This window comes from Centrocercus urophasianus, unplaced genomic scaffold (genome assembly GCF_019232065.1).
Source record: "Centrocercus urophasianus isolate 14NV4802_14NV808 unplaced genomic scaffold, USGS_Curo_1.0 seq_23, whole genome shotgun sequence".
NCBI lineage: Eukaryota > Metazoa > Chordata > Aves > Galliformes > Phasianidae > Centrocercus > Centrocercus urophasianus.
The window spans coordinates 15,893,930-15,921,305 of record NW_024884789.1 but is presented as its reverse complement, the minus strand read 5'-3'; the positions used below and the strand labels follow the sequence as shown (position 1 = coordinate 15,921,305).

The 27,376-nt window shown below is 41.1% G+C and overlaps 3 protein-coding genes across 13 annotated transcripts in view; 1 reads left to right on the top strand and 2 right to left on the bottom strand.

Annotated features, from left to right (window-relative positions):
• Positions 1-4,685, top strand: part of HERC1 (HECT and RLD domain containing E3 ubiquitin protein ligase family member 1) — a 93,889-nt gene extending 89,204 nt beyond the window's left edge. For all 8 annotated transcript variants that reach the window (XM_042823938.1, XM_042823940.1, XM_042823939.1 and 5 more), the window contains exons 74-78: positions 815-891; positions 1,250-1,502; positions 1,698-1,850; positions 2,813-3,118; positions 4,022-4,685. In XM_042823938.1, the coding sequence (XP_042679872.1) occupies positions 815-891; positions 1,250-1,502; positions 1,698-1,850; positions 2,813-3,118; positions 4,022-4,207 (975 nt within the window). In that variant the 3' untranslated portion in view covers positions 4,208-4,685. The remainder of the gene's footprint in view (positions 1-814; positions 892-1,249; positions 1,503-1,697; positions 1,851-2,812; positions 3,119-4,021) is intronic.
• On the bottom strand, positions 478-14,036 carry FBXL22 (F-box and leucine rich repeat protein 22). The gene is made up of 2 exons (XM_042823948.1): positions 10,331-14,036; positions 478-7,743 (listed from the first exon to the last, which is right to left on the bottom strand). Exons 1-2 carry the CDS (start codon positions 10,663-10,665, stop codon positions 7,398-7,400), a joined length of 681 nt encoding a protein of 226 aa, XP_042679882.1. The 5' UTR covers positions 10,666-14,036; the 3' UTR covers positions 478-7,397.
• A 1,213-nt stretch (positions 14,037-15,249) lies between these two features.
• USP3 (ubiquitin specific peptidase 3) overlaps positions 15,250-27,376 on the bottom strand; it is a 35,678-nt gene continuing 23,551 nt past the window's right edge. For all 4 annotated transcript variants that reach the window (XM_042823944.1, XM_042823945.1, XM_042823946.1 and 1 more), the window contains exons 6-15: positions 26,529-26,611; positions 25,954-26,067; positions 25,270-25,383; positions 22,399-22,545; positions 19,405-19,511; positions 19,144-19,224; positions 18,094-18,212; positions 17,830-17,943; positions 17,647-17,714; positions 15,250-16,142 (exon numbers count right to left, since the gene is read on the bottom strand). In XM_042823944.1, the coding sequence (XP_042679878.1) occupies positions 15,977-16,142; positions 17,647-17,714; positions 17,830-17,943; positions 18,094-18,212; positions 19,144-19,224; positions 19,405-19,511; positions 22,399-22,545; positions 25,270-25,383; positions 25,954-26,067; positions 26,529-26,611 (1,113 nt within the window). In that variant the 3' untranslated portion in view covers positions 15,250-15,976. The remainder of the gene's footprint in view (positions 16,143-17,646; positions 17,715-17,829; positions 17,944-18,093; positions 18,213-19,143; positions 19,225-19,404; positions 19,512-22,398; positions 22,546-25,269; positions 25,384-25,953; positions 26,068-26,528; positions 26,612-27,376) is intronic.

The window sequence follows — 27,376 nt, the reverse complement described above, 5'->3', positions numbered from 1 at the left end:
CACAGTACTAGAACTGGCTTCGAGGGGAATGCCTCTGAGGGGGGAAAAAAAAACACCTTTAGATTGTAGCAAGGAGATGGAAAAAAAACACAGTGCACCTTAGTGTTAAGTAAATCCCCTTGAAGTTCTGCAATAGCCCCTACATGTTACAGGAGCATTTTGCAGGCACCCTTTTTTCCCCGGCCAATATTTTCACTAAGATTCCATCCATTCAGTTCTGTCCTCTGACAGATGTTTCATAAGATCGTGTATGTTTTCACATACGTGAAAATAAATGTCACTTCTCAGGTTCAGTGCTGGAAAGGAGTTTCACCAGCAGAATTTATGCACTTTTACCTTAACTTGAGCCCAGATATTTCTGCTGCTGACAGCTTGCTGTTGTCTTTTCGAATTCATGATTTATGTTTCTTTCCTAAGCAGTTTGCATTAAATATGAGAAAGGGCTAATGAAAGTTCAGAACAAAACTAATGAAAACATTTGTTTCATCTCTAGTTCTTGCAAAAAAGTACCAATAGGGTGTAGAGTTTAGGGCTTCTGATCATTTCCAGAACAAGTATCAGCAATGCATCGCAGCGCAGTCACAGTAAAACAACCATTATAGTCTGATGTAAAGGCAGGTCTTTAAATAAACATGATTTTATGAATAAAAATCACCCCATTTTGTTTCTTTCCCTTAAGCATTACGCAGGAATATTTAAGTAGTTATCATCACTGTAGTACAATATTCTGTCTTGTAATGTATTATATAATGTCACAATATTCCAGTTGTTCCCATGTAAGAATGTTTTTTTGCTGTTGTTATTGTTTTTTAAGGAACTTGAAACTGGAGTAGTAGACCTGCTTATTCCTTCCCCAAATGCCACAGCTGAAGTAGGCTACAATAGGGATAGGTAAGTTATCTAGAACTTCTTTTTACTTCATGTGTCAGTAGGTGAAAATTAACTTCTGTTTACTATTTTATTTATTTTTTTTTACCAAATGATGAGACTTCATGATTGCCCCTAGTATTTTCTTTCCTCCAAGTTGCGATGCTGCTTCGACGTGAAGGGGAGGGCATGTTTGTAACACAAACTTTCTGGCTTGCAGAATTGAGCATAGCATCAGGAATGTTGCAGTGTGTCGTAGCGATCACCCGTTGCTGATAATTGTGTTGGCAGTTACTGTGCAGTGCTTAGAAATACTTGATCTTTTGCTTCTAATGAAGCAGCATAGAAATTATACTGTAGCCTTCGATGTCTTTTCTTTCAGGTTTCTCTTTAACCCCTCAGCATGTTTAGATGAGCATCTGATGCAGTTTAAATTTTTGGGCATTCTCATGGGTGTAGCTATTCGTACAAAAAAGCCATTAGATCTTCATTTGGCTCCAATGGTCTGGAAGCAACTTTGTTGTATCCCACTCATCTTGGAGGATTTGGAGGAGGTAGATCTGCTCTATGTGCAGACCCTCAACAGCATTCTTCACATTGAAGACAGTGGGATTACTGAAGAAAATTTCCATGAGGTAAGTTATGAAAGTGATTGCTTTTAGCAGATTGACCTTAACACTTCTGTTTGTTTTATTGGGATAACAGGGACTTAATATGCATTTGGAATTGTTTGTGATCTGAGTATAATCTGCATGACTGATAGTAAAATACTAAACATACATCACTCGAGTGACTTAAGCTGAACAAAGCTTTTCTGTTTTGTGTAACAGATGATTCCTTTAGATTCTTTTGTTGGCCAGAGCGCTGATGGCAAAATGGTTCCCATAATCCCTGGAGGGAACAGCATCCCACTTACCTTTTCAAACAGGAAAGAATATGTGGAGAGGGCAATTGAGTACAGACTTCATGAAATGGACCGTCAGGTAAGAACCATATCGTGACCCTCTCCACTGTTAACGTGAACAGCATTTTTTATTTATGTAAGTTTCCATTTCGTATTCCAGAGAACAAGAAAAGCTTGGTTTTCTGCATCTCGGATGGGTCCCCAAGGATTGTTTTTCCCCTGCACACTTTTCTATTTTGTTTGCTTGTTTTAGGCCTACTTTTCTTAGCAAATGCATGTTTGACAAAAGAAATAAGTGCTATTCTTTCACTAGGTTAGTGCCATTGCATCTGTCATCCCCTCTTGGGAAACTCCACACAACTATACTTACTGTGCAGTATTATTAGATATCACAGCAACATAGTCCAGCTGAAGTAAACAGTATGAACAAACATTGGTTTTTAAAACTGTTTCTCTTTTACTTTAGCACTGAAACTAAAAATACAACGTTAAATGTTCTGAGAAGTATTCATTATCTATTTTCATAGTTCTGTGTATTTTGTCAGTTGTGTAGTGAAGCCCATAAAAGCATGAAATATGCTGATTACTTGTGAGGAAAATTATTTTCCTTTTACTCCATGTATAGATATATGCAGGGTATTGCTACCTGCATTAGGAAGATAACTCTCTAAACAAGGTTAACCAAATCATGTCTTCTAGAAAAAAAAAACCAACTTTGTTCCAGCTCAGATGTATGATATCTGCACCACTTTTTGGTTCACTATTATTTGTGCTGAAAACTTGCACTTGTAAGTTCTTCTATATTGTGTCATTTGCAGTTACTATTAAAAATAATTTCAGTTTTGTACCTTTAATATTCTCCAGAATTTTGAGAGAGGATGTAGTAGACCTTACAGGGGATGCAAATGTATTTGGCAGATGTTCTCTCCTTTTACCCTGTTCCTCAGCAGATAAGTTGCCACTGCATTTATTTGGAAGTTACAGTATGTGACAGAGGTAAGACAATTGCATTCCCAGTGTTTCTTCTGTTTTGGGCAATAGGTGGCTGCTGTAAGAGAAGGCATGTCTTGGATTGTTCCCGTTCCCTTGTTGTCTCTTCTGACTGCTAAGCAGTTGGAGCAAATGGTCTGTGGAATGCCAGAAATATCAGTTGAAGTTCTGAAGAAAGTTGTGCGATACAGAGAAGTTGATGAGCAGCATCAGCTCGTGCAGTGGTTCTGGCATACCCTGGAAGAATTTTCCAATGAGGAGAGAGTCCTTTTCATGAGGTTTGTGTCAGGAAGATCTCGATTACCAGCCAACACAGCTGATATCTCTCAGCGATTCCAAATAATGAAGGTTGATAGGGTAAGATGCTGTTCTTTTTATTCTTTTTTTTTTAACATTATCTGTATTTATTATTCCTATTTAGCTTAATCTGTGCATTGGCAGTAGGAGCCAGGTTTCCATAATTGTACATTTACAGAGAAAACGTGGAGTAGGATATTCTCTGAGGTATTAAAACCAAGGATCTTAATAGTGGAGGAGCTGGATCATTGCATGAATTGGATATGAATTCATTTGGTGCATTTACTGTAATTCTGTGATTGGAGGTCAAGACAAGCTCTTGCATGAGGAAACCAAACCTCTTCTGTTGTAACTCGTACACAGTCATTTTCTGTTGCATTTCCTTTTTTCATTTGATAATTTTTACTCCCATAAGTTTGTCATATGACCGTTAACAAACTCTGAAGCCTGAGTTTTACAGTATGTATCCTTGAAGTGCATCGTGTACATGATGCCTACATTTTGCATTGTGTCATTGTTTTGGGCAGTGAAAGCACGTTCTCTAACTGTAAGAATCAAATATTTGGGCAAAGGTAACAGTGGTTGGACTGTCATCTTTGGTTAGGTGTCTTTCACGTCACCTCACGTTAAGGCATGGTACGGTACATAAATTTGAATGTTGTTTGTTATCTTCCAGTGGGTTGCTAAATATTGCGATCAAGAGTTCCAATAGTTGTGTTTCCTTACCGAGCTGAGTAAGTCAGAGCAGTTGATACAACAGTAGTTTGTCACAGCGTTCAGGAGGAGACAGGAGATGTAAACATGAGATGCTAGTCTGCTTCTTAAGAGAAATATTGAGGTAAACTGAGAAAATGCTGGATGATAGAGGCAGGGAAGATGGAAGCAATGAAATATGGATATGCTGCATTTTCTACTTCTTATTCTCAAACTTACCGGTGTCCCACCTTTTATCCATTTCCACAGCCTTACGACAGCTTGCCTACCTCACAGACTTGTTTCTTTCAACTGAGGCTCCCACCTTACTCCAGTCAACTAATCATGGCAGAGCGTTTGCGCTATGCAATCAATAATTGCAGGTCTATAGATATGGACAATTATATGCTCTCACGGAATGTGGACAATGCAGAGGGCTCAGACACAGATTATTAACATTCTGTGAACAAAATCATCTTCCTTTTACTGAAAATAGTGCCCTAAGTCCAATTTGTTGTTGACATAATTTTATGGTAACCATAGATGTTTTAGGAGCATAAAAGCAGATGTTAATAAACAGTGGCCACATTTTAGTTACTCTAAATGTAACAAAAAATTAGATGTTTTTATTTTTTTGTGATTGTAAAAAAGAAAAAAAAGAAAAAAAAAGTATGATCAATAATTTTTTTTTCTCCTTTTTTTGGTCACTTTTGATAAGTTTGCATGGAGACATTTGGGTGCATTTTTGTTGGGAATAGTACATTTGTAAGCCCTCCCAGTGGACATGAAGGGTTGTACATTGTGTATAATTGTTCATTAGCAAGGGCAGTTTTACATGAATATTCACATATTTATTTTGTTCTAATTTGAATTGCCTGTGCAGGGTTCCTTATGCAGAGAAAAATAAAGCAAATTCGAGAATTGGTTGCTTGGATGCATTTGTGAATTGTGTATTGGTTTATTTAGACTTCGTACTTCGTTTTGTCTCAGGAAATGATAGTATTACCATGTTTAGTCAGGCTGTGATGTTTGGAACACCCTGAAATGTTTTATCTTCTACTGTCTGATGGGTAGGACTGTGCCCTGCGTTCATGTCTTTGAGGTTCAGGTGTACCACTGTTTATGCCATGTACTTCAATACAAGTTAAAGTTGTACGTGATTCCTTCTTGACTTTCATTTGGACACTTTTCCAAGTATTCCTTGTTGACAGTAATAATACACAGCCGCTGTGACTCAGAAACAGAGTGCCAATAAATGAAGGTGGCAGGACAGTGGTTGAAGCTGTGGATTTTATATACATTCCAAGTATCTGCCTTTGATTTTAGTAAACCACATGTGTTTGGTATCTCCTGCAGCTGTAATTGTGTTATAATCAGCAGTATTCAGTAACATTCGTACTTGGCTGGGGAAGTAATGTACTATTACAAAGAAACTTTTATTTGCGTCTTAGGGAAGTGCTGTGGAAGATGATCCTCTTTGGTCTCCGTACCACAACCATAAATTGTGCCCAGCTGCAAATGCTGTCTGTGCTCAGGAACACGACGTCACCGGGCTGAAGAGAAGGGTGTGCTTCTCTGCTGCCCTGGCCTGATTTCCCCTCCTTCTCACTGGAATCCCTTGATAAGGGTGTTGTGGGGCCTCATGGCGGGGGAGAAAATTCATTAACCTCAACTCCCCTGGTACATGACTGGTTTGAGTCTGGAGAAGAAGACAGACATTCCTATTGCTTGTGATTGCTGTAGGTTAGCAGGGATTATCAGGGAAACTTCCCAGTTGTCCAAGACTAACTGGTGTGTTGGTGCCAGCTGATGGTGCTCAAAGGGCTGAGTAAACAATTGTAAAGAATTTCAGCTCCAGGTTGTATCTGGTGAAGTTGTTTCTTGCTGTTGGCTCATGAAGAAGGCAAAAGGTTCTTCAGCAACAAGCAAGAACCAGGCTGTAGCGTGAAACAGCCAGACAGGCCCTTTAACAGTGCTGGGAGACGGAGGACCAGGGCTCTGAGGTCAGGCAGGTGTAGTTTCCTGCTGCTTCATGTTTCAAATCAGACAGATTTCTGCATCTCATCACTGTGTTGTGGAGGAATATATTCATATCTTGGATTAAATTCCAGGTGTTGTACATATATATTTACATATATATGCACTACAGAAAGGACTGTATTACTGTGTACTGAACCTCCTTTATGTCATTAATCCTTCATCATTTTGCCCGCGTGTTCAGTCAGATACAGAAGGTAATAGAACTGTACCTGAGAATTCAGTTTTGCACAGACTGTGTGTTTTGGCTCTTGGATAATGAGGGTATTTTTGGAGACGATTTGCAATTAAGTAAAAGGGGATGCTGATGTTTGTAAATACAGATGTTCATTAAACAGTTAGGCAATTCCTTTTTAAATTACCCTTGTCCTTTGCATATTCTATCTTAGCATGATTCAAACTAACTGCTTATTTTTATTTTATCCAACTGTTTGTTTTCACTGTCGTGGCATTGTGCACGCATTCCTTTCAATCTGCTGTTTGGCTTTTTTTCAGTTGCTCAGACATCAAAGTCAGAGTGGAATTGTGTTCACTCTTATTGCATAGTGCTTCTCAGACCTAATTGCATTTGAAGGTAAAGAATGCTCTGGCTCAGTTCTGCTGTCTATTGGAGACAGTCTGAAAAAATCATAAGTTTATGCCAGTTTAAGAGTATTTTACATATGCAAACACGTTTGTATAGAAAAAGAAAAGTAAATATTACCAGTGTGTATCTGCATTCTGTAGTATAAGTCATCTATAACTATATATAGGCATACACACATACACATACAATAAAAAATGCATGCAGCTCAGTCTCGTAACTTGCTAATGACAGAATTGCTGCAGCAGGGTAGGCTGTGAGCTGTTTCAAAGCATCATCATTTCCCTTCTGCTTTTTTGCACTGGATGAAATGCGTTTGACTGTAGCAGTGATAAGAAACGCGTATCGGAGGTGGGAACAGGTGTGTGACAGTGTTTTTGTTCAGTTCCTTTGCAGATCAACGCAGTATGGAACACAAAATGCTTAAAGCATTAAATGCTAAATGTAAATAGAGGTGGCTCAGCCACCTGCCCTGCAGTGCAGCAGTACAGGTGTCTGTCATGCTTAGAGGGGACTGATAAGAGCAGAATGTGATACTGAGCAGTAGCGTTCTCCAGAGAAAAGGTGAACAAATGATTGGTTCAGGTCTGGAAATGTGATTTGTATCTGTGATATAACCCTTTTTTTTGACTTGGTGAAGTTCATGATTGCTGGTAAGTGAAGTTTTACTGTGTTTGACGACTTAGTTAAATTCCTTTTTGTACCTTACTGCCAAAATGATCTGTGTTGTCATAATGAAAATTTGAAGGGTCTTCTGGTTGTTGCTTTTCTCCAATTCACATTTTTAGACTTGACTAATTAAGTGCTGCATTATGTGACACAAACACATGATTTTTCCAGTTTCAAGGAACAGCAAAAGCAGAGGTGTTCTTCCTTTAAAAGGTGTGAAAACTCATGCCTTTTTCCAGTGAAGCTTTTACAAAGCATTCAGCCATTTATTTGGACTTAAACCAGAGCGCAGATTACCTACGGGTAGTTGAAGTAGCGCCACACTAGAGGTAAGTGGAAATCAACCATCCTTATGACTTAAAGCAGAGCCGTTTTTCTGGCCAATTTTTCAACCACCAACTTTTTTTCCGGCTTACTGTCTGGAATCATGTTAGCACTTCTCTCTGCTCTCAGTGTTACTGAGGGGCGTTTTTCCTGAACTCTCTGCAGCCCGCTCTGTGTTATGTTCCGGCAGAAATCCACGTGCAGTGTTTGCAGTGATCCCCCATAGAGGATTGCTGCTTCCAGAGTCTGGTCAGTGATCCGCGCGCAGTTTTCCAGTTTGAGTGTCCTGAGGCTTGGGCAGTTCTTGAGGAGAAGCAAAAGGCAATCATCTGTAACGTGGCCGCATCCTGAGAGGGTCAGAGATAGCAGGTTGGGACATCTGAAACGTAATTGTGAAGGTGAGATGAGGGGAGAATAAATGACATACAGAACTTGGAGAAGCCACTGTCTTGAAAAATAAATATTGAAGTTGAAAAAATATTTCCTCTTCCACCAGGGAGGGTAAGAAAGCATGATTAGGGAGGGACACAAATAGGCCTGAAAGCTCAGCTTTTCTTATCATGGCACTCTTATTTACCTTCCTTTGCTTTTTCTGTTGCTGTCAGCATCTGTAGCTCAGTTGGCAGAATGGAGAAGGGGAAGTGGATGTGTACATAAGCTGATGAAGACCCCGTAGAGATCATGGGTTCGGGTCAGAATTGATTTGTGGGCAAGTCAGTGAAGCTTTGTAGACATTCTGAGCATAGGCAAGTAAGACACTTCCACTCTCATGATTTTATGGGGCTTTGCGTGTGCACTGCAACTCTTTGGTTTACTGAGTGGGTGCCAGCATCTCCCTTAGTGGGGTTTGTTGATGTTTGGTACCCACACAATTCATTCAAATAATTGAAACTGGTAATAACTCTACTGTTAAATGTCACAGAAAATTGAAAAAAGCTTTAAAAAAAAAAAAACACCTGTGTATGCTGTTTGTGTAGACCTGAGAAAGTGCAGGGAAGTCCTATTTCAAGTCAGTATGTTTATGATGTACACTGCCTGTGCAGGCGGGTTCCTTGCTGCTACACTAACCAGGCATGTTTGCAAGAGCCTTATGCACCAATCCCCCAGTCTTTCTGTACATTGTTTGCTTTCTTGCTTACAGCTTTCTCTGAGCAGCACCAGGACTTCTTTAGGCTCTGCTGTTGAGGGAGAAAGTGATTACAGTAACATTAATGTTGATCTTGAGAGACATCAGTGCAAGACTGCCAGCCTACCTGTGCCTGCAGCAACAGGGAGCACTTCTGTCTGAAAATTTGTGCTCAAAGGTTGTACTGGGTTTAAGGTGTGGTGTACAGCAGTGGGGACAAACAAGGGACTCTCTGTTCTTTACCACAGCTGGACAGCCATAACTGCAGCATATTCTTTTTTACCTTAAAAAAACAGTACATCCTTTTCCACCCAGATGCTGCTTTTACCCCCCAGATGCTGCTTGATTTCTCCTTTAGAGCAGAGGTAATAGTGAGATCATGCCAGCCACATTCTCTTCTTTTTGTGTATGCTTGTGAACAGTTAGAAAAATATGTGCAAAAGTTAAGGAAGGATCTGACAAACCCATCTTGCACAGTTTCATCAACAGAACTGAAGTACTCATACTTCAGAGAGCAAAGTTAAATATTAATTTAATATTTCTTGGTGCAGAGTGCTAGGAATTCTGTTGCAATGCTTTAGGAGGGTTGCTTCACAGACCTGGGGAGGCTAACATGGCTGAGGTGCATCACTGTTAATGTAACTGTCATTTTTAGGAGTGGAGATTTAACTTAAGGACATTAATGTGTTTAGAGGTGGCTGCTGAACTTGGATGGAATCCTTGCTACCCCACCTTTGCATTTTGTACAGCAAATAATCTTTACGTATTCTGTAGAGAGGAAGACACTTCAGTGTTAAACTGTCTGCAGAGCAGTGGTGTGCTGCCCTTCCTGAATTCTTATTTGTGATGGCAAAATGGAAGAAAGGGTTAAGCGTGGCATCTTGGTGGACATGCCAGTGCCCAGAATGAGGGAATGGTTATTGCCATGCCCCTCCTTCCTAGGGACAGATGTCTTTCCTAATGGTCTGTGGCCCATTGATCAGAAGTGTTTATCAGCTGTTGTCAGTTACTCAGGAATTTTTCTACTGAAAATTTGCATTCTATTCTGATCCAGTATTTTAGTCTTTTTTGCCCTGTTGCTGGTTCTCACTGGCACCCTGCATTCTGTCACTGTCCCAGTTTGTTGGTGGATTTAAAGTGTTACTTCCAAACAGAGCTTTCTGTTTGGCACGTTTCGGCACTGAGCTGGGGGCTGGCTGCAGCACAGAGGTGTGCTGTTCCAGCTCTGAGCTGGCCAGTGCCACCCTTGCTGTTACTGAAATGCACTGGGATTGGTTCTGACTTACATTTGCTCCTCCTAATGCAGGTTAGCACTTTTTTTCTTAGAGCTGCTCTGTGGCACTGAAGCTGTTAGAAGAAGCAATGTGGTCTGAGAGCTATTTTTCCATAGTGGCACTTTTCTTCTACTGCAGCTTATAAAACCCACAGACATGGTTAAACTCCAGTAGTAAAGAAATACTGTTTAGTAATGCCCTTGTTTTTATACTTTCACAATGTGAAACCATGCCTTTCCCTCAGGAGTTCCCCCTGGTCAATCCTCTACATTGACCAAATGGTTGAGTTAAGCAGCTGTTTACTAAACAGTATTGCACTTTCCTGTATTAATTAAGCATTCTTCCAATAAAAGGGAAAAAATATAAGCTTAAGGAAAGTTGATGAGAAAATGCACTATTCCCAGTATAAAATCAACAGTAAAACTGCACAATCCAAGCACTCACTCTCTGCCCCATTTCAGTCAGGTAGGTGGTATGGAGTTGAGTCAACCCTTCTAAATGTTGTAGTTTCAAAGCAGCTAACTTTTACAGTAATGCAGAATAAATTCCACACCCAAAGCACATACCTGTTGCCAACTTCTAGTAAAAAATCAGTGACAGTGTTCTCATGCCTGCTACAGAAGTCTTTCTGGAAATTGTTTTTCATCCAGTCCTCAATGTTACACACCTTGACTCTCTCTGAATACCAGCAGATGGACAAGTATTTTAAAGCAGGTCCCAGGAGGAAGTTACGCTTCTGTAGTTCCACTGGAGAATTAAAGTTCAGTAAAGACCAAAGCACAGGATCTTGAAACACTTCTAGCAATTTATGACATGTTTTTGCTAAACTTTTCCTGCTGTTTTTGTCCAAAAAGGAAAAGAGATGCAGGAGGCATTCCCGATTCAGCTGGGTTATGTGCATAGCCCTTGCAGCGTGCTCAGGAGCTGACAGTCTGCTGGCACTGGAATGATGGCAGTGCTGGAAGGCGTTGGGAACACCAGAATGCTGTTGCTCATATATGGTTGTGGAATGGTGTTTATTTTTGGCCAACAACTGGTGCAGAAGTTAAGAATGGAGAAGGGATAAGGGCAATGCGTGTTGAAACTGTTGTTCCTTCAAGGGAATGGAATGGGCATGTAGAAAACAGCAGGGGTTGACTTTCACAGAATGCTTCCTTATAAGGGATCTTTTTATTTTATTTATTTTTAGGCAAGCCTGTTACTTAGCAAAGAGCTGGCGCTGTGTTAATGAATGGGAAGGGGCAGAGGGTGGTCCTGATGTGAGGAGATGCTCTGCCAGCCTCTCGTGTCCCAAACTTAGCTTTTACAGCATATGGTAACTTTATTCCTTTTCATTCATTACTCTAAGGCTGCACTTTTGCCTCCTGTTCAATGATTAGCACACCGGAATTCAAGAGGCTCATTCAAAAAATTCCAGTAACAGCTGGGGGGGTGGTTGGGGGGTTGGAATTAAAAGCAGTAATGACCAGCCCTGTGCCTTTCTGTGTTTGTGAAGAAAAAAAAGTGTGTGATGGATTATATCCATCTGTCCAGTGATATTATTAACTCCTTTGTAAGTGTGCAGAGCGAAACAGCTCCTGAGGGATTTTTTTTTTCATGCATCTTTTTTGTACCTGGCAAATTTTATGTACATATATATTTTAATTGCATTTGTCTCAGTATGAGAGGGTTAAATGGAACCGAAGTTCAACTTCTATTTTTTGATCCAAAATGTCAGTTTGTAACTAAACTCTGACAAACAAGAGAAAAATCTATTTGCAGTCTGCAGCAGTTTTGTTACTTCTGATCATGGCATGAGTAATGCATACTCCTTGGCCACAGGGGCTCAAAGAAAACAACTAGTGGGCTCAGTGCAGTTCTTTCAAGTTAGTAATTTTCTTCTGTAAATGCTAAGTTGTGCTTATTGACTGCCTTTTTGGTTTCATATCCTTTGTCAGTAAGCATTTTCCTTCAAGTTAGAAGGGTAATCCTGCTTCCTTCCCCTGCCCAGAAACTGGCTATGGCCAGTAGCATCAGGACTTTATCAAGCTATAGACAAGAGTAGATGATGTCACGTACCAGGTAAGCCAGTCACTGGAGAATTGCAGCTTACATGACATGATGCTGGGAATTGGTCTGTGTTCTCAGACTAGCTTTTCAAACTCAGTCTCTTCCTACCTTGTTTTTAGAACTTACTTTCACTTTTGAAAAGGATAAAACAGTTGAGGCTACTCCAGAGTTGTAATAAACACAAGAATATTATTTTAAGGAAAAACACAAGCAAACAAGCAAACTCTAATTATGAAGTTACAATTGCTGGGGGTGGTCTTCTGAAGCACACAGAGGACACACTGTGGTCTGACCAATTATAACAGCTGTTGTATGACAAGACCTGGTACAGCTGGGTCCTCTTTGGGTTTAAAGGTTCTGGTTCTGATAGAGGTATTAAACAGTGAGAGCACTGAAATGTTCTTAACTGTTTTTCTCTGAGCAAGGGTGGCAAACTGATGAACACTAATGAGACTCTGAAAGCCTGCAGAAGGACAAGAGAAGTTTCACTGCCTAAGGAAAAAGAGACACTTTAATGGCACGTTTTCCATAAACACTGTGTGAGTAAGATGTAATTCACATTCATCCTGGAAATGCTCCAATAACACACAAGATGAGCACAGTCAGTGATCCCCACTGAAAATTACACACAATTTTAATGGTAAACAATTACAACTATGGCACTACAGTACTTGAGGATATCCTAAAGCACATTGGAATCAGTTTTCAAGGTGCCGATTACCTCATCAGTAAGACACAGACACATCAGCAATGAAACACGGGGGAGGCTGTTGAACACCAACTGTTATGCTTTCCACTGCTTTAGCAAAATCCTTGTAAATGGTCTTCAGCTTCTGAAACACATCCATTGATCCCCACAAGCTTTAAACTCTCGTCTCACACAGCTGTTCACACCTGGAAAAATCCCTTCTGCCTACGCAACAAGAAAGAGCTCCGTCAATGCTGTAGCATTTTGCATAATGCCACACTCACTGAAATGCTCAATATGCAACACACCGGAGCACAAGTGTTCTGAGAGCTGGGCATTCTGCAGTTCTCTTTGACATGAATCACGTCTCCAGTTGTGTACATGGCTAAACAGTGACTAACAAAAAAGGGTAACCCTCGATCAGACAAATTTTGATGAAAAATATGGAAGTCTGTGCAGAGCAGTCACAAGCAAGACAAATTCTTGCCTGTTAGCATGTACTACGATCAGCAGTTAAGTAGAAACATTTGGCTTGAATGAAATGAGATATCCCTCCCCTCCCACAAGCTAGTAGATAAATATAGGCTATACAAGTAAGGTTAAAAATGTAATACTAGGCCAGGTGCAGTATAGGTTACTGGTTCAGTGCTTACTTTTTTTTTTTTTCTTCTGACACCACACTGAATAGAATACAGTGGATAAGCAAAGTTCTCCACCAGGAAGAGAAATACTTGTGTTGCCACAACAAACTGTTCATGCTGTCCATCTGGTTTTGCAGTGGGAGAAAGTTAAATTAGGAAAGGGTTTATATGTATTTGTTCCAGGAAAGCATATGGCTAAGTCCGTACACCACGTGCTGCAAGAAACAAGGCTGATGTGATTGCACTGCGTTCCCATGGCCACATCTGACACGGACCATGCTGGATACCGTCGCCCAAGACCTTAACGTTACAGAGAAAGTGTTACTGAAAGTAAATGCTTAAGTGAGAAATTGGTCTGACCCCAAAAATCAACAGAAATAAGAAGCTGCTTAAAACAAGTACGTGAATGGCGATGAAGATTACAAATTAAGTTCTTACAATTACAGAAAGGCACATTTACATCACTAGTTTGCATACACCTGACTCCTGCCCGTTAAACTGTTTCTGGCCCACAGCTAGTTGTGCAGTTTAAGGTTTGTATTCCCTGCACTAAAACTCCAGAAAGCAATGCAAGCCAAGCAGCAAGCAGACATGGATGGAACTGACTTAATGCCCCAGCTGGGAGCAGCAGGGCTGCCCTCTGGGGTTTAAATGCTGTAAAAAATATTTCACATCCCACACAACAGTGAAGTCTGTCAAATGTCTTCTGTGTGAAACTGAGAAAGGCGAGCTAACAAACTATCTGCAGTTTAAACAATTAAGAGTTCTATTTACTGCTCAACCTGAGGATATATAGAATCTATTGTGAATATCTGGATGTATATATAGACTCCCATAATGTAAAATATATAGATATGGGAGTCTATATATATAGACTATCAATGGCAGTCTATATATACCATATATACATGCATATATATATATATATACATATATATATATATATATATATATATATATAATACACACACACTTCCATTAATGTACCAGATAATCACAATAGATTTTAAATAATGTTCAGTTCACATATTCATACACCATGAGCAAAATGCAACATTTTCCACAGCTTTTATATTAAGTCAGTCAATCTCTCCTGGTTTAAGGAGAAAAAACCATAAGACTGACATTTTAAAAGGAACTCACCTGACCATAATTTCTGTTCATATTTCTACCAGGTAACCCACAGCAAGGAAGCAGGAGCTTACCCATCTGCACTAGGTTGAGCTACATGTACAATTTGCAGGGAAATTTCTGCTGCATATTTGGTCTTTTTGGAAGCATTAAATGAAAAGAGTACTCACATGTTAAACTTCAGTTCTTGGGTGTTTTCAGGCTAGTATAGTCTACTGATAGCATGCTCTACGTGAAGTAAAAAGCTATTCTTACCACCAAGCTTTTCAGATTGCAGGAACGTCCAGTTAGTGGCTGGGCAGTAGGTAGATAGCTGGAAAGCGTGGGGCGCAAGGAAGCACTGAAATGAAGCATTTGTCAGATTTTGGGTGTTTTCAGAATTCCTGGGTTTTGCAACATTTTCTCCTGACCACCTTTTTAGAATCTCACTAACAGCGATTATCTGACTTCCACTATGTGGAGGAGGAGTAGAGCTGAAAACTCTGAATAGCTGTCTTTCTCCACTGCATAGTCAGGTCTCACAAATTGCATCAATCCCACCATCTGTGTAAACCTTGAGACTGAAAATGGAAAGATCCCACACCGGGCTAACAGATAAATACTGCAGCTTACCGGAATCTGCTCCAGTCAACAAGCACTTCTGCATTACCCTTCAGGCTGTTTTCCCTTTAGTTCGTATTTGAAGTGATAAATTTCACATCAAGCATCTCAAACTCTATCCGCTTCCTTTCCAAGTGAACTACAGGCACTGAAGCAGACAGAATATACTCAGGCCTAAGGGTGTTCTCACAACCCCACACTTAGGGGCTGTGCTCCCAGTTCCCAGATGGAAAGAGAGCTGGGGTCCCACTGCCAGGAATTCTCTGAGTTTTAAAGCAAAGAAGTGTTCATGATCAAACTTTAGGATTACAGTCTAGCAAAGAGGCAACTTTTAACAATTCAAGTCTGATTAGAAAAAAATAATAAAATTAACCAAGACAATTTAGATGCATATATTTTAAGGTAATTTTTAAAGACGTTTTGGGGGTGGGAAAAGCATATGTGAAGAATACTTGAATTATTCTGCAGTATAGATACAATTAAACCAACTGTTTATTTACAACAATTCATGAAATTCAGCAGCCTGAATACACACCAATATAGCAGCTATAGCAGCAATTACCTGGTCTATAATGATGCTGCATTCATCTCTTCTGCAGACAAAGAATGACTGGTCAGAGGTCACAGCTTACTTTCTTGCACGAGGTAAAACATTACGTGCAAGAAATTCCTTGATCTATATAACAGCTGTGAGAGCAACATAGTTATACTGCTCTGTGTGATGAGCACATTTGTCTTGCTTGTGAGGAGAACAGAAAGCTTCTCTGATGTAAATGTGCCTTTAGAAAGTGAGAACTGGAAACATTAATATAAAAAAAGTCAAATAACTAGGTATTTCATGAAACTATATATATATAAAAATTGAGTTATCACAACTAAAGCAGCAAATCAAAATCTGCTGAGGTTTTCTGGTATAACTAAAAAAAAGTTAGTTTGTGTCCAAGTTCAGTAAGTCAAATGCTACCACTGACATGACAAAACTAAAACCCACAAGAGGAAATTGAAAAGTGCACAATGAAATTAATAGTCTTGGATCAAGTATTTATGGAAAAATGGAAATGTTTTGTCCCGTGGACTTGATAAGTGAGAATTAAAAGGAGGTATTAAAGTTTATCTGATCCAGATTTGGCTTGCCGTTCCACATAGAAGAGGATGTAGGCCTTGGCCTTTACCACAGTCTCCTCGTCGGTCAGAGTTACAGTACTGTCGTTGAAATGGAACCAACGACCTTCGTGAGCTGCGTACGCAGTGTAATGTCCAGATCCAACGCTGTCAGCACGGCAGGGAGAAGAGAGAAAGGACAATCAGAAAGAGACTGACCATGTGCTGCTAGGCAGTAATGGACTAGGAGACTTCCAGGAACTGACAGCTCTCTACAGCAGACGGTATGACTCTTCCCTTCTTCATTGTGGAGCTCTAAGTTCTCTGATCAAGGTTTCACGCTGAGTTAAATTTGGGTTTTTAAATATCAACTTCCTAGCATGCCACTGTTTTTGTGCAAGCAAGGCTTCTTGCAACACAGAACTTCCACATTTGCCTACAGGGAAGTCAAGCATTAGCTATGAAGATTGTACTGTGCTTTGTTTTTACAGAACATTTGCCCACTGAGGTCTAAAGAAACCCCTAAATTTAATCAAGAGCACCCGCAGCAAAACAAATACTAGGCTACTAAAAAAAGTCCTTCAAGAGCAGTTTAAACAGACCCAAGCTTTGGAGCCACATCTTGAATCTAAGAGCTATACCCTCTCAATTTTCATCCCCTGCCACTCAAGACAAGGCTTGCTCTCATTTCTGTGTGCTGCTGCAACACATTAATGGTTCCAGCCACCTCATTCTGTCCTAGCCATGGCTGGCTCTCCCTTAATGCCTGTAGTTTTCCCTTGACCTCAAAGCACCAGTCAGATGCACTGTGGTGCTACGAAGGCTGCCTTTAGGAGTCTTGTCTTTTAGATTGTCCACCCTCTGTTTCAAGCAGAAAGAGTGGTTCTGCAGACAAAATTTTGTTTAGTATCTTTGAATTAAATTTGGTTATCAACAAGGATTTGATTAATATGACAGTTTCCTTAGAAAGGACTTTAGAAGGGGTTTTTTTAAACCCCTTCACAGCCTGAAGTGACTTCTTACAACTACAGCTTCTTCCCTGGACAGACAGCTGTTTTGTCACTACTGCAGTTATTCTCAACAGTTCCACCCAGGGTTGGGAAACAAAAAACAAAAAAACAAACAAAAAAAAACAAACAAAAAAAACCCCCACCAAACTTAAACAACCCATACCCAGCAATTTCAATTCAAAATACAAATAGTACTCAGCTTTGTGACACGTCTATTAGCATTCACTTTGAGGTTTCACTCCTGTAGGAGAAACGACTGTACCACTACTACATGTGTTTCAAACTCACACACTCTGGCATAAACACATACGTGCATTGCAAACTGAAGAGAAAAACATCTTTGCCTTATACTAAGAATGTTAAAATGAAGCACAAACGGCTGGAAGGACCCTTTATTCAGCGTTAGTTTTCATGCTTTTCATTCTCTCACTTTAGTGATTACCCCTAGAGACTGCCAAGGGGAATTCATGGGAATAACTACATCATAAATGTATCCGTCTGATGTTATTTCAGCCCAGTTCCACAGAAGCTTGTAAATTACTGCATGTTTCCACCAGTGACATATACAGACATTCACCAGGAGAAGAAAAGCCTTAAATAAGCTGGCATGTAATTCAGTGAGGAGATCTCTGCCCTGAAGCAGGCTTACTCCATGTACTCACCCTGAGCCATGATGCACAACAACAGCTGCAAGGTCATAGAGACAGCTTTCTGGGCCACTGTTTTCAGGCTGCAGTTAAAAAGACAAAACTCTTCAGATCTCAGCGATACCTGCTGTAATTTGTAACAAAGACATATGTGATGTAAAGAATTTCTCTAGGAGGTTGCCATGGGAGTCTCCATACCTCTAACAGGTAACATTTCATGTCTAGGCCTCGTAAGGGAAACTCAACGTATGTATCAACTTTGTTTCTTAGATATGCTGTCCAGTGAAATCGTTTCAAGTGTAAGCATAGCACCTAAGGGATTAATAAAATAAAACAAGCATTAGAGGAACTGGCTGAATTTGCTTCTACCTATCTGGAAGGCTCAGGTGTTGGTCCAGGAACAGCTGAGCAGCCGTTTCTTTGACAAACTGCCATGCTTTTACTTTTCATGTTTATACAAACCTTTGGTAGTTTCTGAATCCAGAATTTTTTGGTGGACTTCTGTTTCTTTTTGCATTTATGACACATATACAGCTCTGTCTCATCAAGTTCTTCCAGGTCTGTAAAACTGCGAAGACAATCTGGAAACAAAAACAACACACACAAATCTAAATCAAGATTATAGCAAATGATCTTTGTAACATAAAACGCAGCAAACTCAGCAGCATAAAGGTGCTCCTGCACTGCAGTCTTGTTAATCTACAGGTTGTGCTCCAAAAATCTGCAGCTGGCACAAACCAGCAGGTTCTGACATGCAGTGTTCCTTGCTCCTTTCAACAAAGACAGCTATAAGCAGTTCCAGAGGGAAAAAAAAAGACTCCTTCAAACAAGATTCCTTCCCACCGCTCAGCACAATGGTTTATTTCATTGTAATTCCATTACGTTCCAGTAACAAATGTTCAACTTACAGAAATAATCTGGTTTTAAGTACAGGATGAGCAGAGGAAAAAAAAAAAAAAATGTTTTTTCACGTAGTGTTTTGCAATTTCCATCAGGTAGATTTATGAATGCATCAAAATTAACATCCTTTAAAACAAGATCAATCACAGCAACTCTGCCAAGCTTTACAGGACTGTGTTCACGCTGTTTAAAAAGCAGAGACTCACAAGAGTCAATCTCACTCTGCACGAGGGGCACGCTCACAAAACGTGCTGTAAGCACAGTGCCTCAGCAGTACAGCTGTTACAGACTGACATACACAAATGTGGGCTGGAAAAACTGGACAAGATGGAAAGCACTGACCATGAAGAAAACAGCGCCGGTATTTTCCTGGGCATTCAGCTGAGCTGCACATCTCAAACCAAAGCACATCTCCGCCCCAGTTTATTAAAGCAGCACTTCAATACGTAGTGATGGGTGAGGCATACGTGGAAAATTGTTTTTGCACCTTTTTCTACTGCAGCATCTGATAAAATCAGACGGCACATGCCATCAAGTCATAACCTGGCTCCTGAAACAGGTGAGTGTACACTCCAGTTCTCGTTAACGAGCTCGTTATCCAGGCACCCTTACCTCGTAGTGTGCACATTGGTCCATTTTCTTGATTTTTAGTACGTTTATTTCTGAACTGACTTGGAATATCTAGCGAAAGATCTAGGAAAACAAGCATAAAGAAAAAGCTTTAGGGTGGAATAAAACAATGCTTGATCATTCCACACTAAACCTGTGGTCCAGGCATACGACATCTAAATGAATCAAATTTCAGATTTGCTTTCCTGCCTTGTATCACCCACTCTCTTTATTTATTTATTTTTAAGACAAGAGGCATCTTACCTAGGAATGGGTCAAATTTTCTAGATTCTGTTCCACATATTAAGCAGTTGACTTCATTTTGAAGAATGCCTCCAAAAATGGCTGTGACAACAGTGGAGGCTCCATTTCTAGGCAAATCAGAACATAGAAGAAAAGTTAGAAATCTGGTCTGGTCTTCATTTGTAATACCTCATACAACTAGTTTATCACTCGTTGCTGCTACACAGAGAAGTTTAGTCCACAAAGAGGGACTGTTCATTCACAGGGCTTTCACCCATCCCAGAAGTGCCTACTGCAGGTATTTAGCTGTTGCAGTCCTTCACCACGCGCCAACAGAAAATACAAACTGAACTGCATATTCTTTACATAGATGCTGGGTATTTTAGTGCTGAAGTACTGGCTGAGTCCCTTTTTATCACACAGAGGTGCAGAGTTGGCAGTGCAGAGTCTGGTTGGAGGCCTGTAACCAGTGGTGTCCCCCAGGGGTCTGTGCTGGGTCCGGTCTTGTTCAACATCTTCATCAATGACCTTGATGAGGGGATAGCGGCCACCCTCAGCAAGTTTGCTGATGATACGAAGTTGGGAAGATTGGCTGACACGCCTGAGGCCGTGCTGCCATTCAGCAAGACCTGGACAGGCTGGAGAGCTGGGCAGAAAAAAACGGATGAGGTTTAACAAAACCAAGTGTAGAGTCTTGCATCTGGGGAGGAATAATTCCATGCACCAGTACAGGATGGGGGATGAGCTGCTGGAGAGGAGCTCTGTGGAGAGGGACCTGGGTGTCCTGGTGGACGACAGGTTGGCCATGAGCCAGCAGTGTGCCCTTGTGGCCAAAAAGGCCAATGGCTTACTAGGGTGCATTAAAAAGAGCGTGTCCAGCAGGTCGAAGGAGGTGATCCTCCCCCTCTACTCTGCCCTGGTAAGACCTCATCTGGAGTACTGTGTCCAGTTCTGGGCTCCCCAGTACAAAAAAGACAAGGATCTCTTGGAAAGAGTCCAGCGGAGGGCCACGAAGATGGTGAAGGGCCTGGAGCATCTCTGCTATGAGGAAAGGCTGAGTGAACTGGGTCTGTTCAGCCTTGAGAAAAGGAGACTGAGAGGGGACCTGATCCAGGTCTATAAATATCTAAGGTGTGGGGGGCAGAATGGCGAGGCCAGACTCTTTTCAGTGGTGAGTGGAGACAGGACAAGGGGAAACGGCCGGAAACTGCAGCATAGGAAGTTCTGCACCAATGTGCGAAGGAACTTCTGTACAGTGAGATGACGGAGCACTGGAACAGGCTGCCCAGGGAGGTGGTGGAGTCTCCTTCTCTGGAGATGTTCAAGACCTGCCTGGATGCCAACCTGTGCTGTAGGGAACCTACTTTGGCAGGGGGGTTGGACTCGATGATCTCTGGAGGTCTCTTCCAACCCCTACAATTCTGTGATTCTCACAAGGTGCCCTGTGACTAAGGCTGTTTCCAAACAAAAATTCTTCCTTCACAGGTAGGTCAACCATTTTGTTTTGAAACTTCACCCTTCTTTGCTGCAAGTAATTTGGACTCCTTTAAATCAAGTTCTACATTTCTCCCATTTTGCTACCAAAGACAGCTTACATTGCGTTAAGATATGCTAAGCAGTATCTACCAGCATCATCATCCTCTACACTTCCATTAGGCTAAGTCTCTTACTGAATCTTTTCTGCAGATTAGGTAATGACTTCATAGCCCAATGAGAACAAACCATTTTATTATACAACTTTGCAATAACTTGCTAGTTTGTGCTTGTAGTTCTGACGCTGCAAGCTTGCAAAAACCCATGTTCTGTATCAGTGCTCCACCTATAACTTAACAAGCAGAGCTGATATTAACTGTAAAGCAGAAGGAAATGGCTGCCCAAATAAAGGGACACTCAAAAAGAGAGTATTCACAGCATCCTCACACTGAAACCATTTGAGCACATATGACCTCAGTGTGCCTTTGAAAAAAGGCAATTCACTGCTACTGTATTCCACCTCTCCATGCTCACAGCAGAATTACTGTACACATCTCAAAGTTAAGTTCTCTCCCAAGGTCAGATAGATTTATGCACATTGAAAACAAAACTGGTTTATTTTCCAAGCATTCTTTAATTCTAAGAGCAATTTTAGACACTTGTTTTTTGGGGAAACAGTAGAGCTGTCTGCTATGTACTATATACTACCCAGTGTAGTCATCACTACAGAAAGGGAAAATTCACTCAACTTCTGCTCAGAGAATCCAAGGACCAAACTGACCTGACCGTACTTTCTGAAGCAAATTAAAATGCTTTCTCCCTGTGAAAGCTTTAATCTGAGAAAAAGCACACCCAGCAAAATTCAGGAAGAACAGTATTTTAAGAGAGGTGTGTGGCCCTGCACAAAGCAAGAGGGTTGAAGCTAGATGATCACTGTGCTCCTTTTCAACCCAGGCCATTCTGTGATTCTATGAATAAGCAGATGAGTGCCTGTTTCAGGATGCACAACAACATGAAAACAGTGGCAGGAAAACAACAAAAAAACCCAGCAGCTTTAAGTGTGCATCAGGTGAATAAACAAAATACAGAGACCATCTGCAGGGAAACTACCTCAAGTCCAATAGAAGCTGCTCTACTTTCTCCCTAATCTACAAGATCCACTGACAATTTAAGCATTCAGCTACTTGGCAGCCTTTTTGCCTGTGTATTTTTCAAGCCATCTATCACTCCGAAAGAAGATAATTCCATATGCATACAGAATAGGAAGTACACAGATTTTTTTCTTCTGAAGTGTGTTCACAACTTACTCTGTATGCTCACAGCCAGGAAAAGAGTGCTCATCTGAGGGCCATACTTCCTTTTGAAAGGAAGAAGATCCTGTAGGACCACAGTCCACGTCCCTGCAGCTTTGTAACTGCGACGTTACACATTTGCTAAGGACAGCTCGAACAAGGAAACGTGCACTTAAACTTTCAGATCCGCCACCCAGACCTACACAAAGGCACTAAGGTATTGAAGAAATAATTAGAAAACATTTCTTACATGCAACATTTGCTGCTCGCAGTCAGGCTAGAATTTTCTTGCAAAATTACTGAACGTGAAACACCATTAAAGCCACCCTGGAGTTCCAGGTGTAGATGGTCCAAAAGGTAACGCATGAACTCGTGGGCATCCTGTTGCTGGTAGCCCCTTGAGCAAAAACAAAAACAACATCATCACCAAAGGTTTGGGCTGTATTACTTTGAGACAGAGCACATCACTCAGAACATACATTTGTTTAGCAATATGAGCAGGATTTAAAGAGCCGTGTGTATTTTGAACCGAAGCCCTCAGAAAGATACACTGATGTGCAAACAAACCACAACTTCTGTTCCCTCACAGCCCCATCACTGTGCAGCCATCTCCGTGAGGAACTTCTATGGCAAGTTTTATAATGGAAGAGCTGCTGCAGAACTGTTACAACTCAGATAACTGGATTCAGCCAGCACTCTGCTCATCTCAACTCTGGACCCAGTTATGGTCAGCATTCTGAAGTCTCAAAACCGGTGCTGTTCAAGGACATCACCAAACGTATGGGTGCCGTGCCATGTCAGAATGACCACATGCTCTTCATTTGGTACACAGCCATGTGATGCTTTGGCAGATCTAGTTGTTTGCTTGCCTGCTTGCTCCCCTCCCCACTGATAAAAGGAATTTATTCTCAGCATTTGGTTTCCCACATGCATCTCTCACTGACAATGCAAACTTTGAAATTGTTAAGAAAAAAGCATATTTAATACAGGTATCTCCTGCTTACTGAACAGCTGTTTATGATGATTTTTCATCTGAAGATTACATGTATGGGATCTACTTTGCTTCAGATACCTTCCCAACAGCAACTTCCTCCTCAAAGAACTCCTAACACAGTGCATCTGATCTCCAACAGGTATGACTAAATAACCTTTGGAATCATTCCACACTGTTGGCTGTGATCCTGATGCACAGGTTTTACGCTGGCACACAAATAAGTTATTTATAGATGAAAGATTCTCTGTATTTGATAAAAAGCTTAAGTCTAAATGCAGATCTTGAAAAGACTGCGAGGATATGGATGAACGCTCTTCAGCTGAAATGCAGAGTTTCTCTGACAGCTTGTGTAACATCCCTGATCTGACTGTAACATCAGAAGCCCACTGCTGACATCCCGTTTCCTACTGATAGCAAGATATGAAGAGAGACATTTACTAGGAGAACAGAGCACTCTATTTATACAGCACTAAGACTACAAAACACACATCTTGCAACCCAGCATGAAGCTGCAGGCTATTTTGGCACGCAGCAGAATCAAAGCAGCACAACGTCAAGGAGCAGGACTTTGGCAGCAGAGTTTGAGCTTACAGACACTCTGGCTGTACTTGTCATATACAAGTCTTAAAAACCATAAGCAATATTCTCTGCACAGATTACATGTGAGATGAGACAGAGAACCATCACGAGCCCAAGCAACCCTTTTTTTGTTCAACTTCCTGTAACAAAGTCAGTAACCTTCTGAAAGAAAAGCAGCACCTGCAGTCCTGAAGCAGGCACACACCTTCAACAACTGACATATCTTTAAGCTTAAAAAAAGTTAAACCAAGTTTCCAAGTATGTTCTCTCTCCCTGCCCCCATCACTTCATAAGCACAGCCAAAGCAGCCATTTTGCTGTTGGTAAGCAATCGGTTCCAGCCACCTTTCCTGAGCATCTGTCCAGCTCCTCCACTCTGTCTGGTGAGCAGCACACAATGCACACCAGGAACGCCATCACCTTTTACAAGGTACAGTCAAGCACTGAACAAGCTTTCTCACTGGACCACATGGGAGCAGGGATTTACTGACCAGCTGACACTGCTCTCCAAGTGATTCCTCACCAGTTAATCATGCACATGTTCCCAGTTAAGCGGGAATAAGGGGAAAATAATTTTAAAACCCTAAAACAACATAAAAACACTTTTAAAAACTCTGATAGAATCCACAGTGCTGAAAATTTGCTTGAGGAACTCCAATTGTTTCTTGCTTAGCCTATCGGGAATTACAGTGAAGACTGTAGTTGGAAAAAATGATCAAAGACATCACGGACGGAGTTTTTGGTCACTGCATGAAACCACTGGTATTAAACTTCCTTGATTCTCTTAAGCCAACTGAAACAGACTCGGCAGTGTGAAGAACAGAATAAGACCACTTTCGTTGTTTGGGTTACTCGTGTATGTTCACAGCATCTTTTCAGCACTGCTAGAGGCGTAACAGATAACAGCATCTTTACTACCTGAGAACATGGAGCAACTTACCTTCATCACAATATATCCTAACAGGTTTCAGTGCTCCTTTGAAAGAGGTTCAGGGGCCAGGACAGGGAGACCTTGGAGAGGAATGATACTTCAATTTACTGGAGTAACCATTGTCTTTCTTTTTTTGTCAGTATGGGCACAAAATGGCTGGTTTTATTACAGTCCTCATTTCACGTCCAACTAATGATGGTAACTGTGCTTTCAGAGAATCAAGGAAGTTTTACCCAGTACATTTGCATGTAGACCTGCACATTTTTAATCCGACTTCATCAGTTTCTTATTGGAGCAAGCTTGGAATATGACTGATCTAAAGGCACTTTTGCTTCTTTGCCACGAGGCACAAAGTATCTTTACAAGCACTTTACAAAGTGTTTCAGCATTTGAGATCTCTGCCATCTCCATCAGTGTCACATGCAGCACATGATCAAAGCGTGGGGAAAAAAGATCTACTGACAAACACAAAAGCAAACCTAAGTAAAGATTTTTTTCCAGGAGTATTTATGGGCACACAGGTAGTCTGCATTCTCCATCTCCCACATTCAGCAGCTTTGAGATCAGGGCACCAGCAATACAAGATTACAATAAAAAATAATAAGTTACAAAACTTACCTAAAATTTGGCATAATTTTCCAAACAACATAAAATAAGGACTCTGGACTAAATGCAGTTTGGCTTCCTTGCCATAGAGCACAAAGTGTCTTTCTGAATTCTTCCACCAACGAACTGGAAAGAAAGTAAAAGCTGGTGATGAATATGGGCTTGCACTGTAACTCCTGAGGGTTTACTAGCTCAATGGTACAAGTATCAGATGTTACCTTGGTTAAAACTGTAATGACTGAGTACATTCCAGTACTTCAAAGAGTTTGCCCAAAATCCTACCCATAACATCAGAGGTGGACAGGTTAGGAAAATTATATTTCAGATACTGGAAATCTACGTACCCTTCACCATTGTGTTGTAAAGTCCACTAACATGGTCACTTCAACGCTTGCTGAAACAAGTTACAGGCTCTGAATGGCACAACCAAGTGGCAGTATTTAACTAGCACTTCCTCACCTTACCTCAGCACTTCCTGATGTATTCGACTGCCTCTCCCTGCAGGACAAGGCTGACATGTGCCCACTGCAAGCAGCAGTTCCTATTTCTTGTGCAGCCAACTATCTTTCTACGACACTGATCCTCTAGGGATCATTTTCTGTGACTCTCTAACACTGAAAGTGTATAGCAGCTCTACAAGTTCAGCATTTGCCATTTTCATTAAAGTTCAGTGACAACAAAGAAGACTCTGCTTACACATTGTTATCTCCCTGGCTCCTGGTATGGTAAGTTCTCCTGCCTGCTGTCTTCCCATTCCTCAGCTCCACAGCAGGCAATTCTTTGAAGTAACAGCAAAACTGCTGAATATTACTGGGGAAGAAAAAAAAAGGAAAAATGAATGAAATCCTTAAAGGACAGAGAATAAAGGGAAGATGTAATCCTGGAGTCTGTTATTTGAAATCCATGAACGGAACTTCACCTAGTGATGATAAATGATGGCAACAGGAACAGGTTGTTTTTTTAAATATTTTCTTCCACAATACTAGAAATACTGTAACAAATACTTATCTTCTGTAAATGAGTGACTGAATCCGTAAATACCACCATCATCTCAAATACCTGAAACAACTACATTTTGGCTCTGCTTTGACAAACAGGTACTGTGATAGAGTTATCGAAAGCATTCCCTAACGAAAACAAGCTGCAGCTGCTAAGGAAGTTAACAGTGTCATCTTCTACCTACTGATTCCATGCTCTGCTACAGAAGTCCCAGTAATGGACCTGTGCTTTGTCCCTGGCAAGCTCAGCCCTGACTGACAGCGAGGAAGTACCTGAGCGACTGCAGGATGGCATTCATGAAACACGTGTTCCCCAGGTTCCGAAGGCCTGTGGCACAGAGGGCAGTGGTGCTTCCCTGGAAGTGAGGATCTTAGGTTAAAGATGCATACATCCCTGCTCACCCACTTTCTCCCAACAGAGCTGTTACTGTGATACCAACACAAATTTTAACAATCATTAACCTACTCGATTTGAAAACTGCAGTTTCAAAGCCAAAGCAACCCTGGCAGTACATTTTCAATGTCACTAAACCCAAAGACTCTGCAAAGCAGCAACTGACTGCTTTGCTTCTGCCATCCCTCTCCTCTTATTTCCATTCATAATCAGAGCTTCTTCGCTTCCCACTCAGACAATTACTTCTCGTAGCTGAAGACAGCCATTACTTCAGCTGCACTGGAATTCACTGCTGTGCTGCAGGCCCAAGGGCTCAGGAGGCAGCACTCTGCTCTACGCTCCCTCTGGTGAAAACAAGGCAGTCACATAGAGCCGAGTCACTCTCTCTTCTTTCCCCCTCCCTGAAATCTGTGAGAAATTATGTGGATTAGAAGATCCCTCAACTCTAACCACCACAAACAGGCATTTGGTTTGGAGCGTTCTTTGACTGGAAAATACTGTGCAGCTTTTCAGACAGAGCTGGACTGTGTTCTCCTGGGTACTGCTCAACAGACGTGAAGTCAAACCATCAGGAAGGTGGAACGTGAGAGGGAGCACAGTCTTCAGCATATTTCACAGCTGCTTTGGAAAGCAAATTTCATCAGCTGTTTCTTAGAAGTTTTAAAAGCTCTCTACTTTTTCTTAAAAACTACTCTCTCATCCCCCTTTAGACAAAGACCTGCCTCTC

Bases quoted from the DNA above. Each gene is read 5' to 3' on its own strand.
- FBXL22 (XM_042823948.1), bottom strand. From the start codon at position 10,665: ATGCACATAACCCAGCTGAATCGGGAATGCCTCCTGCATCTCTTTTCC. The intron at 7,744-10,330 runs GTATGTGCTTTG...ATTACGTTTCAG, and splicing joins TTACTAGAAGTTGGCAACAG to ATGTCCCAACCTGCTATCTC.